The following is a 17912-nucleotide window of genomic DNA, read 5'->3' as shown; positions in this document are numbered from 1 at the left end:
AGTTGTCTTGCACAATGCTGTTTCCTTTCTGTGCCATAAGAGATTTCCCCCCATGGCTCCAACATCAGATCAACAGCACCACCTTATGGCAAAATACTAGGTCGTCACATCGGTCCACAGCAAGATAAAAAATAAGCTATGCAGTACTTTTCATTAAAACCAAAATAATGCAGCAGTGTGCACACTTTTAAGCTCTTCAGAACCCTTCATCTGGCCTGTGATGCCTTTATGGTTAACTCTGATAACAAACGAGATTCTGACTGCATTGCCTGAGCATTCAGCTCCCTCCTTCTTACAGGGAAACGTGATGTCCATCCACCTGAGACTGAGCAATAACAGGTCTGTAATACATTTCTGGTTTCTTCTGATAGCAACAAAGACTCTGGCATGCTAACCAGATGCAGTATGTTTTGTTAAAAAAAACCCTTCAGTTTTTCCCGTACGAGTAAGGAAAAATGAGAAAAATTGGGAGGTGGAAATTTCGAGAGAGGATTGGTGGGTGGGAAACAAACAAGCCTGTTTGAATCTGTCTTGATCAAGAGTTTGGGTTGTTTTGGTTTTTGATGGCAAAAAGTAATCTGAAAGCAAGCCAGATCTGAAAAGAACCCCAGACCTGCACTACTGGGTGTTCCTGCTCTACTACTCTCCTGCTTATATATCTAGGAAACAGATTAAACAAGGCTGCACTTGCTCCAAGATCCAGTACTTTACATTGCCCTGCTGGTACCCCATTGAGCCGGTGTAGTGTAATGGCTAGTGTTCTAGTATCTGAATGATCCAGGTCCAGATCCCCAAGGTGCCACGAATGCTTGGGCCAGTCACACACTCTCAGCCTAACCTACCTCAGAGAGGCGGTGAAGATAAAATGGAGGAGAGGATAACTATGTTAGTTACTCTGGGTCCCCATTGGGGAGAAAGGCAAGGTATGAATGAAACAAATAAATAGGCACTTCCAAGCAGTACTTTGTCTTAAGTGGCATGCCGATTGCCCACTTGTGTGTTCCTTCGCTCTTTAACCCCCCCGCAAATGGCACAAAAGAGTTGTTAGGATACTAATAAGTACATTAGGGAAAGCTAAATGTGTCCAAGCATACTATTTCAGTGTGGACTGTGCTTTATATTTTTAAATCATATTTTATTCAATGTTTTTACAAGATATGTTATCTACAGTGCATAATTCAATATTTGTTTACAATATAATTGAATAAATGACTCGTGTTTGTAGACACAAATGCCTTATTTTGCTAATAGTAAAATAATGTAAATTCTAAACAAAATAATACCTTTCTTTTTCACCCTGAAATAGTTTTTCCACTTTAATATGACACAGGCATATCATTGGTTTGCATAATTTACACTAGTCACAATTATCACATACAAAATAAGTTAGTGATCATTTAAATAAATAATACAGTATTCTTTGTTTTCCTGTGGTATAGGTTAACAGAAATATTTTTGTACCTAATAACAACTTTAATACAACCAAGTACAATCAGGGCTTATTTTTTCTGAGCACAAGAGTGAATCACATTCTTAATCCTTCCTAGTAGAATTTGTGCTTGCAGTATCGTATAGCTACAGTGCAATCCTATGCATGTTTACTCAGAAGTAAATCCCAATTTATTTCATGGAATTTATTTCCAGGTAAGAGTTTTTAGGATTCTAGCCATTATATCAATCCATACTGGGCCTGCCCATGCCTGAAATGAAGTTCCATAACAGAACCAACAATTCATGTTGGATTACATGGGCCCAGGGGAAACATAATATCTATTGGACAATGTATGCTTTAAACAGCTATTAAGATACCTTATCATGTAGTATAGATTCCCTCTCTATGGTTCATGCTGAACTGGACCTTTCACAAATGCATGTTAAAGGTCTTATTAATCTTCTCTTAGTATGTCTCTAACAGTAAAGACCAGATTTAGGCTGATCCCATGCTTCTCTTGCTCCAACAGTGCAATTAGCTTTTCCCCATGTGCTGCACCACCAGCAGCACTAAACTCCAGCATTCAAGAGATGCAAATATATGAGTCACTGAAGAATTGTAAGGACTACCACCATAGGCTATGTTTCCCTACCCCACCCCACATGTCAGCAAAAAGCTGCAGAAAGCTGTCATTTCAAGCTTCTTAATGGGAAACAAGAAAGATTAGGCTGGCTCTGCCTACAAGCCCCACACAGACTACTGCTTTAATTGATGCAACAACCTCAGCTTGTATAGCAGTAACAAAAGGCCAGGTTACCCATCTGTTCAAATGTATAATTGGGGAACAGGGCCAGCCCAACCACACAAGCAAACTAGGTAATTGCCTACAGCACCAGACTTTAAGGCACACCAATGGACACATGGAATGGACTGAAGGTTCCAGCTGGCTTTGCTCAAACGTGGGTCTGTGGTGTGGCAAATGGGTCTCTTCTACCCTTTAACAGGAACAACCTTTGCAGCTTTCCTGTGAAAGGCTAAGAAGCTCTGCCTTCTGCACAGATGTGCCACAGCTGCTATGCTGGCTTGGTTTGAAACGGTTCCTTCTGTGATCCTCAGCCAGGCCCAGCACTACTGGGATACTGCTGCTTACATCTTGAGGTGAGTTGGCAAGGGAGTTGTGGGCCCCAGAATTGGTTTTCCAAGCTGGGGCTCAGAAAGACCCCACCTGCCTTGGATCAGCCTTGGGAAAGTGGCCAGGCCTCCTAAGCAACTTGCAGTATAACCTACGTGTGTCTACTCAGAAGTCCCACTACGTTCAATGGGGTTGACTCCCAGGTAAGGATGCTTAGGATAGAGATCCTTGGAATGAGCTCATCAATGTTTTATGTGCCTCTTTGAAATGGATGGATTACTCTTATGGGACAGTCTTGATTTTAAGAAATGAAAGTGTACTCTGACTTGTTCTGATTGAGTAACCTCGTTCAGACATGCAGGCTACACGCATACCCACAGAAGCAGCTTCCCAATGGCCCTTCCTTTCCTGCCTCTTGCATAGCACCAAACATGCACACAGATTCCATTGTCTGCTAACGGAAGGCTCTGATAGCTTCACTCCCCCCCAATCCCCTTCCTTTAACTTTCGTTTCTCCTCACTGCTAGAGAATAGAGTTCTGCTCAGTAATGTAGCAACGCCCACCCACTCTGTAGAAACTATGACGTTGCAGTGACAAGCTACACCGAATGTTGATTGGAATGTCAATTGTCTATATAACCTCTTGTATTGACCCCCCCCCCCTCTGTGCGATCAGACTGCAGAGCCCATTAGCCTGCTTTCTGGGATCACCCGGTTTTTTGAACTTCGTTGGCCAATAAAGCAAGCCGTGACAGCTCACCCCAACCTCCTTGTCCTCATTGACTCCATTGGACTCTATGTAAATGAGGGCATCACATCAGACTAAGATCAGTCAGTTTGGATTTAATGTCCTCCTATTCGCTTTTGCTTACAATAAGCAAAGTAGGAAGGATGTTGTTTCCCCAGTTTTGTAGTATTCAGCCAAGATCCTACTTAGTATTATACCTTCATGGTCTAACGAGAATATAAGATCTATCCCCCCTTCTTTTTCATACTTTCAAAGATCAGTTGGCCACAATTTTAAAATATCCCTTACCTCCCCCACCCCCTCCCACAGTTTATCATACTCTTTAATATAATTTTTAAATAGCCTATTTTGAAATAGAAGCCCAATAATTTGAAAAATCAGGATTGGAGTGTGATGGACAGCTGAAGACTGATGTGTTATCCTGGTCATGGAACCTTGATTCAAATAGAACACAGTTGGGAGTTGAGAGAGGCAGTTGGGAAATGAGAGCTGGTGAGTGACAGAAACTGACAGATGGGAGAAACTAACAGTTAGAGGCTGGCAGCTGGAGTGAGAGGAATACAGTTTTGTGTAGAATCAAGAAGGATCCTGTGTGTGGGAAGTTAATTGAGTGCCCTTCCCTAAGGGAAATAGATCCAAAGTAAAGAGGTGATCACTAATCAGTTTAAGGAAGAAAACTGGGAAACTGTGTGTTTTGTTCCTGACTCCACAACTTTAGAAATACTGTTTCAAATAAGCATATGTTTGTTCAACTAAGAAGTGACTACCAAGTGTTCAATCTCTCAAAAGTAACTAACACCTGTCTGTGAAACCTAAGTTTCCTCATTCCTGTTGCATTACCTGCCAAGTTGGTTTTTAAAACCTCCCTGACAACCTGATCACCATTTCCCCAAAAGAGAAAAATAAAACAGTTTTGAGTTCTTAATTAATTTAGCTTCTCTTGTGCCATCTTCTGACTTAAACAAATTAAGGTGTTTTTGTTTTATTTTTGCAGATTCCTCATTGTCCCAAGTGTGGATGAGAAAAACAACAAAACACTATCTCCGAAGTGAAGAGGTTGGTGAAGAAATAAGGTCTGTCATAGGGAGTTATGAATGCAAGGGGGAAAGCGGTTGCTATATTTTTGGGTGTACAAACAAATCAGCTCAGAATTATTGAAAAATGTGTGGAAAAGATCTGTATGTGCTTACACATGACAAAGCTCATACCTAAAAATCTTGTTGGTCTCTAAGGTTTCCTGGAATCAAATCTAGCTCTTCTACTGCAGACCATGATTGTTATTTTCAAAATAAATTAAAATGGCTTTGGATTTCAATAAGAATTAAACATGATGCAGAAGTTCCACGACTAGAAATCCAGATGTGTTATTTGGTCTTAAAAAGCAGCCAGGAGGAAGGGGAGGGCCATATGGATTGTGGCCATAGTGGATTCCCAGTTGGACACACACACACACACACACACACACACACACACACACACACACACACACACAATTATAAAGAAAAAAATGTAAAATTTAGGATCAAAAGATTATGAAATGCAAGTAATACAGTCTGTGACCATTTCTACATAAAACACAGTAACCAATTATTTTTGTTGTGATTGGTTGCTCATGCTTATACTGGTTAAACTTGTGTACGTATACTGAATGGGGTGTGTGTGCTGAAGTCATAGTTTGCCGAGGGCACCAAAAATCCTTCAGCAGGTCCTGTCAGCTAATTTTTATTGTAAAGCAGCCACCATAAGTGCCTGAAACTTCCCTAAATCACAGCTTTTCATGACAAAGGCTTTCTTTTCCTTTTTCAGTTTGTCAGTCCAATCCATTACCATCATTCCTCTAGTCAGTGTACCATTCAGTTCAACACTTACACCAATTTCTCTGACTTCTGTAACAAAATTCTCATCAATTGCAGCAGCCATAGCATAGGAGTCACAAGAAAGAAACCCTGATCGCCATTCTTTCTCCCCTCCACATTCTCCGAGATACTTCGACATTTGCAAAGAATGAGCAAATATCTTTTTCATAAACTTGGCTTTCTCAGTATGCTGATTAACCCATTCATGGTAGAATTCCTGAAAAGTAAAAAATAGCCCTGGTAATTAAAAAGGGAAAGCATGTAAATAATAAAAAAAGGAGAAGTATTGATCGCATTAAAAATTACGAGAAAAGATGAACACAAGCTACAATGTTGTGTCTCTTAGCATTAGTAATATACAACAAGAGAATTTGCAGTGGTTTTAAATTCAGGATAGAGGAGGATATGTAATCAAAAGGATATAAAGATTTCTTCAGGGAGAACAGATTTAGAAAATGAAATATGGTTATGGACAAGATGAATAGTCAGTCATCGATAGTTTGTTTTCAATATTTACAGATTAAAAACTCAATTACAAATTGCAGGGCTATGAGGTGGCTCGAAATCCAATTATATCTGAACTATTTCCTGGGTTTTTATCAAGCGCTGTTATTAAAAATTTACAACTTCTCAATGAATATAAATCTAGACAAGGAAAAGTATATAAACAATACTGAAAAGATCTACCAGGCCACATTCCAATACCTCTGTGGAATTGTTGAGGGTCTTTTTAAACTTTGTTTTGATCTGTTTTCTTCTTCAAAACTTGTTTTACACCAATTACTATGTATACTAATCCAATTTAGTCTACAACACATGCCATTTTCTATTTTAAGACCGCAGTTGCAAGTTTTGGGCTTTGCTACCACATTTTGAAGCATTTTCTCTTCCATTAATTTTTGGTGCTTGTACTAAATATTTAGCTTGATGAGGAGCTCTAGAGAACAGTGTAGTAATATTTTAGTCAATCCTACTAAAAGGTATTATATGACTTGTTTTTAGAATCTGTCATTCACATATAGTTAGGGCCAAACTAGATGGCGAAGTGGAATGGTATAGTATAGCCCAGTCTCATCAGATCTCAGAAACTAAGCTGGGTCAGAACTTAGATGGGACACCACTGAAAACAACTTTGCAGAGGAAGGCAATGGCAAACCACCTTTGTTTAACCACTTGCCTTGAAAAACCCCTTGGGCTGCCATAAATTGACTGCAACTTGACGGCATTTTACACACAAACTAGATGCGATGGCGTCCTCATGGTGGCCATGGGGACGCTGCTGCCATTACATTTACAGACACTAGCTTACCCAGGACAGCGGACAGGAACATGTGAACTCCCAAGCTGCAATATAAGTTGGGCACGTGTACTCATTTAAGACAATGTGTGCAGCTTCTGGATCAGTTGCAAAATTGAATTCTCCACAGACTGTAGTATTTCCTCTGGCTATTAGAAATAAGAACAGTGCCGATATTAGAAATAAGAACAGTGCTACTAATTTACTACTGTACAGTATATTTAATTTCTAATGCCTGTTTCATATATTATATTTTATGTCCATAGCTGTATGGGAAAAAAAAAACTATAATCATTTATATTATCATGTGTGAACAACATGCCCATGTCTATTTTGCTGCTGTGTGAATCAGCTACCAATCATAGCTTCCCATCATGTAACTACAGTGAAACCCAACCTGAGAACTTTTTCTATATGATTATGTATACAGGTGCCCAGATGCTCTTTTCCTTACATTCAGGTGCATTGTAGGGAAACGGAACCTTAGATACTCACTGTGAGGGTTCCTTCTGCTCTGCGGTAAGGAGAATAAAAAAATAACAGAATGTGTAGCTAAACAGACATGAATAAAAGATATTCATGTATTCAGCATAGGCTTTTTGTCTGAGATAAGGAGGGCATCTTCTACTTTGGGTAGAAGAACTCTTTCTATATGATTATGTATACAGGTGCCCAGATACTCTTTTCCTTACATTCAGGTGCATTGTAGGGAAACGGAACCTTAGATACTCACTGTGAGGGTTCCTTCTGCTCTGCGGTAAGGAGAATAAAAAAATAACAGCATATGTAGCTAAACAGACATGAATAAAAGATATTCATGTATTCAGCATAGGCTTTTTGTCTGAGATAAGGAGGGCATCTTCTACTTTGGGTGTTTCCTGCTCTAAGCTTAGTGAGGCAGGACTAAATCTTCAACTTCCTGTCTCCCAGGCGGGAAACTTCAGAGACTTCCCACGCTAAAGGACAGGAAGAAATAACTATGAAGACAGTCAACACAAAGTAAAGAATAACAAGAAACTCTGAGAAGAGTAACAACTGGTAAGCAAAAACTGTGTGTGTGTGTGTGTGTGTGTGTGTGTGTGTGTGTGTGTGTGTGAGGGGGGGGAACAGGTAAGAAGGAAAGGAGACAAACTTCCTAAAGTCAATGTGTGTGTGTGTGTGGGGGGGGGGGAACAGGTAAGAAGGAGAGGAGACAAACTTCCTAGTCAATGCTCTCATCCATTTTGCTTCCTAGTCTTTCACTCCATACTTCTTATTTTATTTTATTTTTACTTTAGAATCCTTCGAGTTATGACCAGAAAGAAGCAGACGACTTGATCATGTCAATGAAAATTTGCTTTTCACTGTAGTCTCTTGGGCCCAACCTATATGCTTATTTGAGTCTTCTTGGGCGGGAAAGATGCCCTCCTTACCTCAGAGCAGAAGGAACCCTCACGGTGAGTATCTATTCTTACTCTGAGGAGGAGAGCATTTTCTAGCTTGGGACCTCCAAAAGCTACTTTCTCATTCCAGTGGGTTTCCTCACTTGTTCTGCAGTGGGGTGGTAGCACCTGCTGAAAAACTCTGGAGTTAGCGATTGACTGCCAATGTGAACAGGTCCACCTGTGGCATGCCAAACCTTGTCACAATTCTCTGGAACAGTTCCTCCTTGAGAACCCACTCATTCTTGTCAATGATCTCATGACTCAGCCAGTCTGTCTGAACGCTGAGTGTTCTGCTCGGATAGAAGCAAGGTTAGATTCCACCCAATTCAGGATGAGCTTGGCTTCCTGATAAAGGGAAGAAGACTTGGAGCCCGCCCCACTGTTTGTTTATATGGGCTTTCACAGAAATATTGTCTGTTCTTATTAAGATGTGCTTGCCCAAAATCTGAAGTTGGAATGTCAGGAGTGCTCTGTAGATTGCCCTCAGTTCCAGCACATTTATTTTCAGCCTGCTTTCTTAGTCGGACCAAGAACCATGAGCCAGATGATCTGATAAGGTGGCCACCCATCCTGTTAGGCTGGCATTGGTGAAGATTGGAGTCGGGCTTTGTGTACGTATAATTGGCCCTTCCCCAGATTTTTGCATTTGGTCCACCAAACTAAAGATTGTTTCGGAGTAAGCGTAATGTCCAGTCATTTGTCTACTTTTTGCAGAATCTCTTGCTGATAGGGCCGCAGAAACCAATGCGTTGGTCTGGAATGGAAGTGAGCCCATGGTACCAAGTTGATGCAGGATATCATGAACCCTAGGAGACTGGATAGCTTCAACAGCCACATTGATTTTGACCGAATAACGTCTGGCCAGGGATGCAATCTTGAATATCTTTGGAGAGAAATATCTTGTTATAATTACTCCTAAATGTTGGAGACACTGTGCCAGAGTAAGGTGACTCTTTTCTGCATTGAGCAGGTAACCATGGTCCTGAAGGATCTTGACAACCTGATTCGTGTGACTCACTGTTAGGTCCTTGGATGGGGCACAGAGTAAGATGTTGTCGAGGAATGGTTGTATTTTAATACCTCAACGCTGTGCCAGGGTCACCAGCACCTTGGAGAAAACCCTCAGGGCAGATGCAAAGCTGAAGGGCAGGGCCCAAAACTGGTAATCCCGTCCATGTAGCAAAAGCGAAGGAACGCAGTGGTCCTTGGCTATTGGAATATGGAGGTACGCTTCCATCAGATTGATGGATGACAGGAAGGCATTCGTAGAGCCTCTGTAATGGAGTGCAGAGTTTCCATCCAGAAGTGCTTCTGGACAATGAACCTGTTGATGAACTTAAGGTCCAGGATTGCTCTCCAATCTCCTTTTTGGAAAGATGAGGAAGATAGAGTAGACCCCTAAGAAGTGTTCTGACTGATTGACTTCCTCTACTGCGCGAATCTGTAGGAGATGGTGTATAGAGTCCATTGTGCTTGAATGCTTTTCTGCCTTGTGTGATCTGGGGAATGGAACATATCTGTCTGGGCGAAGTGTGTGAAATTCTATTAGAAAGTCGTATTGAATTATTTTCAATACCCATGAGTCCAGCTGGGATTTGCAGGCTGGGATTGAGACCATTGAATTGCAGCCTTCCCCCCACCTCCGAGGGCCTAGTGTCACTGCTTCCTCTGGCTGAAGGGCTTTTCGCTCCTATCTGACCTGTGCTGTTGAAACTGGGAGGGTCTAGAAAATTTTCCTCGTCTCCAAAAGAAGCCCCTGTACTTTGGAAATGGTACTGATTGATCATTTAGATTACATCTGGGGGGGAATTCTTTTACCTCCTTTGGTATAGGTTTCTTGTCAACAGGCTCTTCTGCTGTCTCAGGATCCTCAGTAAGATCAAGGGCCAGTATTGCTTTGGCCAGGAGAGACTGGTAGTCCACTCCATTAAATAACCTATTCTGTTGTTCCTCTGATGTTTTTTCCTCATCCTCCAAAGAGAACTCCCCTTCTTCCCTATCATCATCATCAGGACAATGTGAAGTAGATGATAACACTCCCTGTGCCTGGCCACTGAGGCCCCCAGCTTTCATTGCTGGTTTAGTTGGCCACTGTCAGTGAGTTTCAATGATACTGGGGTCCTGTGCCTTTCCAGGATAACTCTGCGTTACTGGCTCACAGTGGGGAGACCATGGGTAAGAACCCTGTGATCCTCTTGACGATGGAACTGGAGAAGGAATTTGGAGTATCTGAAAGCATTTTCTAAAGGCGTTTCTAGCCATCTCTGCCAGTTCTGCCTGTAACCTCATCTGCCCTGACCCAGGCTAAATAAAGGGATGGGGGAGTACATTACCCCTCTAAGAGATCTGGTCTTGCAGCTGAAGATCCATGGGAACATCTTCAGGGAGTGATTATGCCGTTGTTGCAGCTAATGGCCAATCCAGCGCCTTTTTCGCACCCTGTACCAGCGCCTTTTTCGCACCCTTTTTAGTTCCTTTTTCCTTTCCTTTTATCCCTTAGAAGCTCCTTGATCAATTGATCTTGAGCAGCATACCCTTTTTAGTATTCTCACTTTTCTGCACCTGGCGCGCTTCCCCCTCTTCTCCCTCCCTTTCGCCATGTCTGGCTGCTGGAGGTTTCCGCCACTAGCTGTGCTAGTCTTGAAAGGAGACCCGAGACCCGTTCCTCCTCCGAAAAGAACTCAGCACCATTTCCCTTATGGTTAGCTGCCATTTTGAGTACTATGGATGGCTGGGTGGTAAAAATTCAAAGGAGATAGATAGACTAATGAGAGGAAGGGAGGTAAGCAAACGGGCTGTGAGGACAGATCAAAGGAGAAAAGTTTAAGAAGGACAAAAAAAGGTGAAAAAAGAAGAGAAAGATTCTTCTGATCCAAGGTTGAAAAAGCTGCAGAGCGAGCTTTTACAATGATCTCCCTAGCTATGAAAAAAGAACTGGAGATAGGGGGCATTTCCCACCCGGGAGATAGGAAGTTGAAGATTTAGTCCTGCCTCCTTAAGCAGAGAGCGGGAAACACCCAAGCTAGAAGATGCCCTCCTCCTCAGAGTGAGAATGTTATGTGAAGCAGCCTTAATTCCACAACATTCAAGCCACAATCTAGAGAATTTACATGTGAATAAATACATATTTGCACAATTCAAACTTAATGGAATAGAATGATTTGCTACCATGCGAAAAAACCTTGAAATAATTTCGCATTCACTCATGTAAAACCTGTTCCCTTCATCTGCAGAAAGATAATTAGTTAATTCTGCTTTCACTGCAAAATCACAGTTTGCCTTTATACCCAAACAGAAGAACTATGATTTATGCTTTCCCTAAAAACTAGGATTCCAAACCAGGATTAAAACTACTGTTTGTTCGCTGGGGAAGTGTAAACCATACTTTTGGGGCTTGTTCTATCAAAGCAAACAATAGTTAGCTACAAAATTGGAAATAATTATTTATCTTAGCACGTGTGATGGGAAAAGAGACCAACTTCAAGCCTAAAATTCCTTCAGCACTTGATCAAGGGGCAAAGAGATACAGGAAGCATGAAAATTCCTAAATGCTAGAAAGGTCTATTACATTCAGGTCAAGATTAATCAGGAAAATTTCTTGCAAATTCAGTTAAAAATCGATCATCATCAGCTAAGGCAAATAAACTCTTGCATATACTCTGGTTTCAGCAGACCCCACAAGCATGAATACTCAGAGGCACTCTACAGGCAATTATATTCTTTTAAAATCCCATTTAAAAACATGAAAAAGCCAAGCAGTTAGATTCAAATATGCCCATTTAGTCACTTACATTCAGTATTTCCTCCCATGATGAACACACCTTTAAGTTTCTTTGGAAGTGTTGGATCCATTTTCACAGCCAATGCTAAATTTGTTAAGGGACCAGTAGCAACCAAAGAGACCTACAACACATGGACTTTTCATTTCACATTAATCCAAATCATGCACAACTTCCTAATGTGATTTAGTCTGATTATATATTTTAATTTATTTTATATTCCACAAAAACTCAACACTATATTAATACAGATCTTCCTGAGTTCTTCAGTTATTTAATTCTTCCCGTTCTCATGATTCCAGGCCCCTGTGTAACACCATACTGCCCTATCACTTCCCTCTGTTCAGCAGTTGTTAACACTATACAACAAACAATTCCCCTTGAGCAGTTAGAATATTCATGAACACTCCATGAAATTGTGTCCACACAGCCAACAGCTAGGGGTAGGAGGGAGGTGGTAGCTTGAAGACAGGCAACAATTAGATATTGTCCCGAGACAGACCCCGGAGCAGTCTGTCCGGGCCAGACACCCCCATCTGTCTCCAGGCAAACCACAGATCACGGGGAAACATGGGGGAGAGAGCTACAGGGAAGGAGTAGCGGAGAAACTGCATCCTTACCCAGGCGGCTTGTTGTTCCTCCAGGAGACAGGGCCAGGTCCGTGCCCGAAGCGGAGAGCTGAGGGCCAAGGAGGGAGGACCGACCAGCCCCAGCCAGGACGCCGCCAGAGGAGGACCCCGGGACAGCCAGGAGGTCGGCAGCGAACAGCACGAGAGCCGCAGGACGGGGGGCGCCGGCGGAGTAGCGCATCCGGGCGTTTCCGGACGCGCCGGCACCAAGGCAGGAAGCCGGCTGGGGCACGTGGGGCAAAGGGGAGGATACTTGGAGTCCTAATAAAGACTCGGGGGCGGGGCTAAAGGAGGGGTTGCCAGGAGCCAGGCCATAAAAGGCCCTCTGGAGTGGAGGCCAGGGAGGAAGGGAAAACCAGAAGGTCTCATTACTGACGCAAGTCAGGTGAGAGACGCTGGCTTCCACAGAGGGAGCGAGTGACTCGGACTCTCCCTCAGAATGGTCTGAGGCTGAGGAAACTCCATTGGCTCAACCCCTGAGGGCAACAGAGGAACAAGGGATGTCAGTGGCGAGGGCGGGGCCCCTCACAGATATTTTAAATATATAATAGGCTAAAAATATGTACTCTCACCTGACCAGGTCGCTCATTGGCTATCCTTAATATTGTAAGCACAGCATGTTCTTTCTGCAGAAGTTCTAGTCCTGGAGCATTAGGATCTGGTACGTCACCCAAACCATCTTTTCCATGAAAAAAAGACCCAAGCACAGGGCCACCAAGTAGGGGAGCAGAAGCACCAGGATAAACTGGAATCTAAACACAATACCAATATAATATGAATTTAAAACATTTTGACTCTTGTTGAAATTAAATAATGACCCTATGGGCTTGTGTTGCTGTATGAGCTTGTCGACAATCAGTAAATCTGCAGTTGTTGGGTTTACATCAAAACCATTCATCCTACAGTTTAAGATTAATCGGTTTGCTGACAGGATGGAGCATCTGTTTTTAGAGTATATCAACACATAAATTCACATGGCAGGTTTTGTGAGTGTTTAAACCATGGGTGTTATCCTTACATAACTGGAGGACCAAATTCCCCATCCAGTAGATGTCACATCCTTTAGTTATTAAAGTCTCCGTTCTACCAAAATTTGATACCAGTCAAACCTGAAAATGTTTATTCAGCTCTAGCCATATATACATTCTTAAGCATTTCAAGCATGAATATGACAACAAAGAATGATTAGGACTTTTGTGCTAAAATTAGCTTTAGTTTCCTAGCTTTGAAGCAACATCCGTTTGAGTGACGTTTGGTAGGAGTTCACCAGGCTCCATTGGAGACAATAAGGCTCTTGGACCTTATTTGAACACTCCAAGGTCAGATTCTAGTATCATTGATACTGATTAGCATTTGTTATTTGCCCTTATTCACAGATGTTTGGTAAGTACTTCCTTGCAACTAAGGCTGCTTCCACACAGAGGTGAAGCTCTGATCTGGCATCCAAACTGGAGCCGGGATTTTTTTTTTAGCATCCACAGAAAGCTGTCTCCTAACTGCTTACTTTCTGTGTTATTCCTTGCTTTGCCCTGTTCTATCAGACCTGGTGGGTATGATCTTTTTGAAAAGACTGTTCATTGTCAAAGCACGTTTGATTTGTGTGTGGATGGAACGTATGCATTTTTACAGGTTCTGCCCACAATGACAGAATTTTCATTCCCTCAACAACCCTGTGACCATAGTTCCTCCCCTGCCACCAGTGGGCTTTTTGGGGCTTGGGACGGGGAAGCAATTGGCACATCATGAAAGCATTATAACATTATCAGAATCTATCTACAAGTTATCTGAATTCCCAGCTTTTTAAAAAGTATCTAGCCCTTTTCATTGCAGAAATATGCCTTACTCCTTATAGCTCTGTAACAAAAAGGGCTGAAGATTTTTTTTTAAATAAAATGAGGAAAGGAAAGTGGGAAGAAAACTGACATGAGGGAGCAAATGCCTGTGTTTTCACATTGGCAATAACATCATCATTGTATAGAAGAAGCATAAACAATATCTACTTCAAACTAGGCAAACAAAGTTCTGAAGTTTTTTTAATTGATATTTTAGGACCTCACATTACTGAAGAACTGAAGAAATAGCAAAAGCTAATGTTTAATTGAACTCTTCTGAATGATCCTTGGAAAGGAATAGATAACATTTCCCTTGTCATCTTCTCTTTTCTTTTAGCACCCATGGTGGCTCCATGCTTACGTGAAAAGCAGTTATTGAAGTTCTACATACCCAGAAATATCATCTCAATGTGTTTTGCTAAAACAAAAGAGCAGATGACAAGGGAAATGTTATCTATTCCTTTCCAAGGATCATTCACATTGAAAAGCAGTTATTGAAGTTCTACATACCCAGAAATACCATCTCAATGTGTTTGCACAGTGGTGGGCATGATTTCATTTTCTGCTTGGGGAAATGACAGCTACTTAATTGCCACAGGTAGAGAGTTATAAAGAATAAAATTAAGGGAAAAGGAAACTCGAAAAAAGCAGCCACCACAGACAAGATGACTGTGTGCATTTTCCTTCAGTGAAAAGCAAGAGGAGAAAATAATGTATCTGCTATTATGATAAATTTTCACCTGGTCTACTGCATGGTAATCTCCCCCCAAACTCCATTTCTACTAAAAGTTTGCCTACTCACAAACCTGTTCTTAGGCACCCATGATGCTGGGGATCATAGATGCAACATTCGACATTATATCAAGCTGGAACTTACTTCCAAGCAAGTATCTATTATAGAATATTATGTCAAAATAATACTCATTTGTTATAAACATTATTTAGATCAGGTGTTACCAACCATCTTGAGCCTGTGGGCACATTTGGAATGTGACATGGCATGGTGGGTGCAGCAACAAAATGGCTGCCACAAAATGGTTGATGCAGGAGGCGGAGTCAGTCACAAAATGATTGCCACAGCTTAGCTTCAGTAACGCAGTGAAGATTCTTGTGCTCTAGTGGCAGCTGCTGCCAAAGCAACATTTAAAAAAATCTGCACAGCCAATCAAATATCTAATAGTCAATCAGAAGCCTTGTTGGGCAAAAGCCCTGCCCACTTTCTAAAAACACTTTGTGGGCACCACATTGGGGACTCCTGATTTAGATGTAAGTGAAGGAGTAGATTACCTCAAGCTTGTTACAAATTTGTAATACACGGAGTACATTTTTACATGTGTTTTCCAACTGACTGTTTCCATAACAGCAAGTAATTCCCAGGACTTCAACATTGGGGGCAGCCAGAGCCATCATTATGGCTTGAGCATCATCAACTCCACAGTCAACATCAATCAGCAGAAGTTTCTTCATTTCAGACATGCCTGCAAAAAATTAACACGATCCATATTAAACCATTTTAAATATTTCTAATTCACCCATCCCAGAGCTGCGACAGAATCATGACAACATGACACTATTTTGCAGGAGCTGAATAGTGGTTAAAGAATCGGACTAGAATTTGGAAGACCCACTTTACCATGGAAACTTGCTGGGTAACCTTGGGTCAGTCACATACTCTCAGCCTGACCCACCTCACAGAGTAGTTGTGAGAATAAAATGGAGCAAAACAGAACACTGCAGACTGCTTTGGGTCCCCACTTGGGAGAAAGGTGGGGTATAAATGAAGTAAATTAAAAAAAAATACTATAGGGGAATGTTAAGATGCTCACCAATCTGTAACTGGTTTCAGAAAGTCACAGAAAAAGACATGGATCTAATTCAGCGCCTTCCCACAGGAATGACATTTAGGGTTATTATATTTTCAAAACAGTTCCCGTATTTTACACCTGGATCAAAAAATTCAGGCGCTGCCAAATCCCAAATCCTCTGCCAGCCAACTCTCATCACTCCCAGATTTAATACGGCAAGATTGGTCTATGCAGCTAAATGGAAAATGTCTGAGATACCAGACAAGAATGACTGGATAAATAAAATGTTTGAACTAGCAGAAATGGCTAAACTTACTGCTTTAGTAAATCAAAAAGACAATGAAGAATATGTGAGCGAATGGAAGGCACGGATAACATATTGTGAAAACGAATTAAATATGGGAAATGTTAAAGGCTATGACTTAATTTAATTCAATTGATTAAAGTTGAAAGGATGAAGAATTTAACAAAGTATATAGGATAATAATATGTAGTTTACTGAAATGATACAATTAATTATAATGAATTAGAAAACAAATACAGAGGGGATTATATAGATATTAATTTGATATAGGAGGGGGGAGAGAGGAAGTCAGAAAAAGTCAATACTGATTCGGCTGATTCGTTTGAAATTGTTTTATTTTATGTAACTCTGAAGATGACAATATTGAAATTGTATGTGACTTAATAAGAAAATAAAACTAAAAAAAAAAAAACACTCCCAGATTTAACACTGCGGCCAGGCCACGATAAAGGGGGGGAAGCCCGCGCGGATATTACACGTCATCTCAACGGCGCAAAGGGGACGCCAGGCGATGACCTCCTCCTTTGAGACTTGCCAGAGAAGCGAGCGGAGGGGGGGGGACGACGTTGGAGCGATCAAGATTGTGGGCGGGGACGCAACCGGGGAACGGCCGTTGACGGCACGTGCAGCCCTCGTGAGTGACAGGCCCTCCGCCCAATCCCCCTCCTACCCGAGGCTTCCAAAGGCGTCCGCCGCTCCTTTTCTCGTCAGAAGGAGGAATGGCCGAGCGAAGGTAGCCCCGCCTCCTCTTCTCTCCCCTCTGTCGCGTATTGGGGGGGAGGGGGCGGGCTTACACGGGAGCCTCTCGCTTAAAGGGGGTAGGAGGGACTCGGTGGTTTTCCTTGGGGGGGGGGAGTGAGTGAGGTGTCCTCCAAAATGTCCTGTCTTTGACAGCCTTGCTCAGGTCTTGCAAATTGAGGGTTGTGGCTTCCTTTATCGAGTCCGTCCATCTCTTGTAGGGTCTTCCTCTTTTCCTGCTGCCCTCAACTTTTCCTAGCATGATTGTCCTTTCCAGTGAGTCTTGTCTTCTCATAATGTGACCAAAATATGATAGCCTCAGTTTAGTCATTTTAGCTTGGCTGCTCTGTAGATGCACATTTTTTTCCCCCATCAGAATTCTCAAAACTCAAGAAAAAAAAATACCATGCAGAGTTTTGAGAATCCAGGTGGGGGGAAACCTCCCATGCATGTGTGTGTGTGTGTGTTAAGTGCCGTCAAGTCGCTTCCGACTCATGGCGACCCTATGAATGAAAGTCCTCCAAAATGTCCTATCTTTGACAGCCTTGCTCAGATCTTGCAAATTGAAGGCTGTGGCTTCCTTTATTGAGTCCATCCATCTCTTGTTGGGTCTTCCTCTTTTCCTGCTGCCCTCAACTTTTCCTAGCATGACTGTCTTTTCCAGTGACTCTTGTCCTCTCATGACGTGACCAAAATACGACAGCCTCAGTTTAGTCATTTTAGCTTCTAGGGTCAGTTCAGGCTTGATTTGATCTATAACCCACTGGTTTGTTTTTTTGGCGGTCCACGGTATCCGTAACACTCTCCTCCAACACCACATTTCAAAGGAATCTATTTTCTTCCTATCAACTTTCTTCACTGTCCAGCTTTCACACTCATACATAGTAATAGTGAAGTGCCCACGATAAAGGTATTTTACCTATGGCGCTCTGAGAT

General features: G+C 42.0%; 1 protein-coding gene across 1 annotated transcript; it reads right to left on the bottom strand.

Moving 5' to 3' along the window:
• Positions 1–5034: 5034 nt before the first annotated feature.
• LOC130488369 (inosine-uridine preferring nucleoside hydrolase-like) lies at positions 5035–15605 on the bottom strand. The gene is made up of 5 exons (XM_056862031.1): positions 15417–15605; positions 12870–13049; positions 11681–11792; positions 6478–6614; positions 5035–5385 (listed from the first exon to the last, which is right to left on the bottom strand). Exons 1-5 carry the CDS (start codon positions 15603–15605, stop codon positions 5035–5037), a joined length of 969 nt encoding a protein of 322 aa, XP_056718009.1.
• Between the last annotated feature and the right edge of the window lie 2307 nt (positions 15606–17912).

This window comes from Euleptes europaea, chromosome 16 (assembly GCF_029931775.1).
Source record: "Euleptes europaea isolate rEulEur1 chromosome 16, rEulEur1.hap1, whole genome shotgun sequence".
NCBI lineage: Eukaryota > Metazoa > Chordata > Lepidosauria > Squamata > Sphaerodactylidae > Euleptes > Euleptes europaea.
This window is presented reverse-complemented; position numbering and strand designations above follow the sequence as displayed.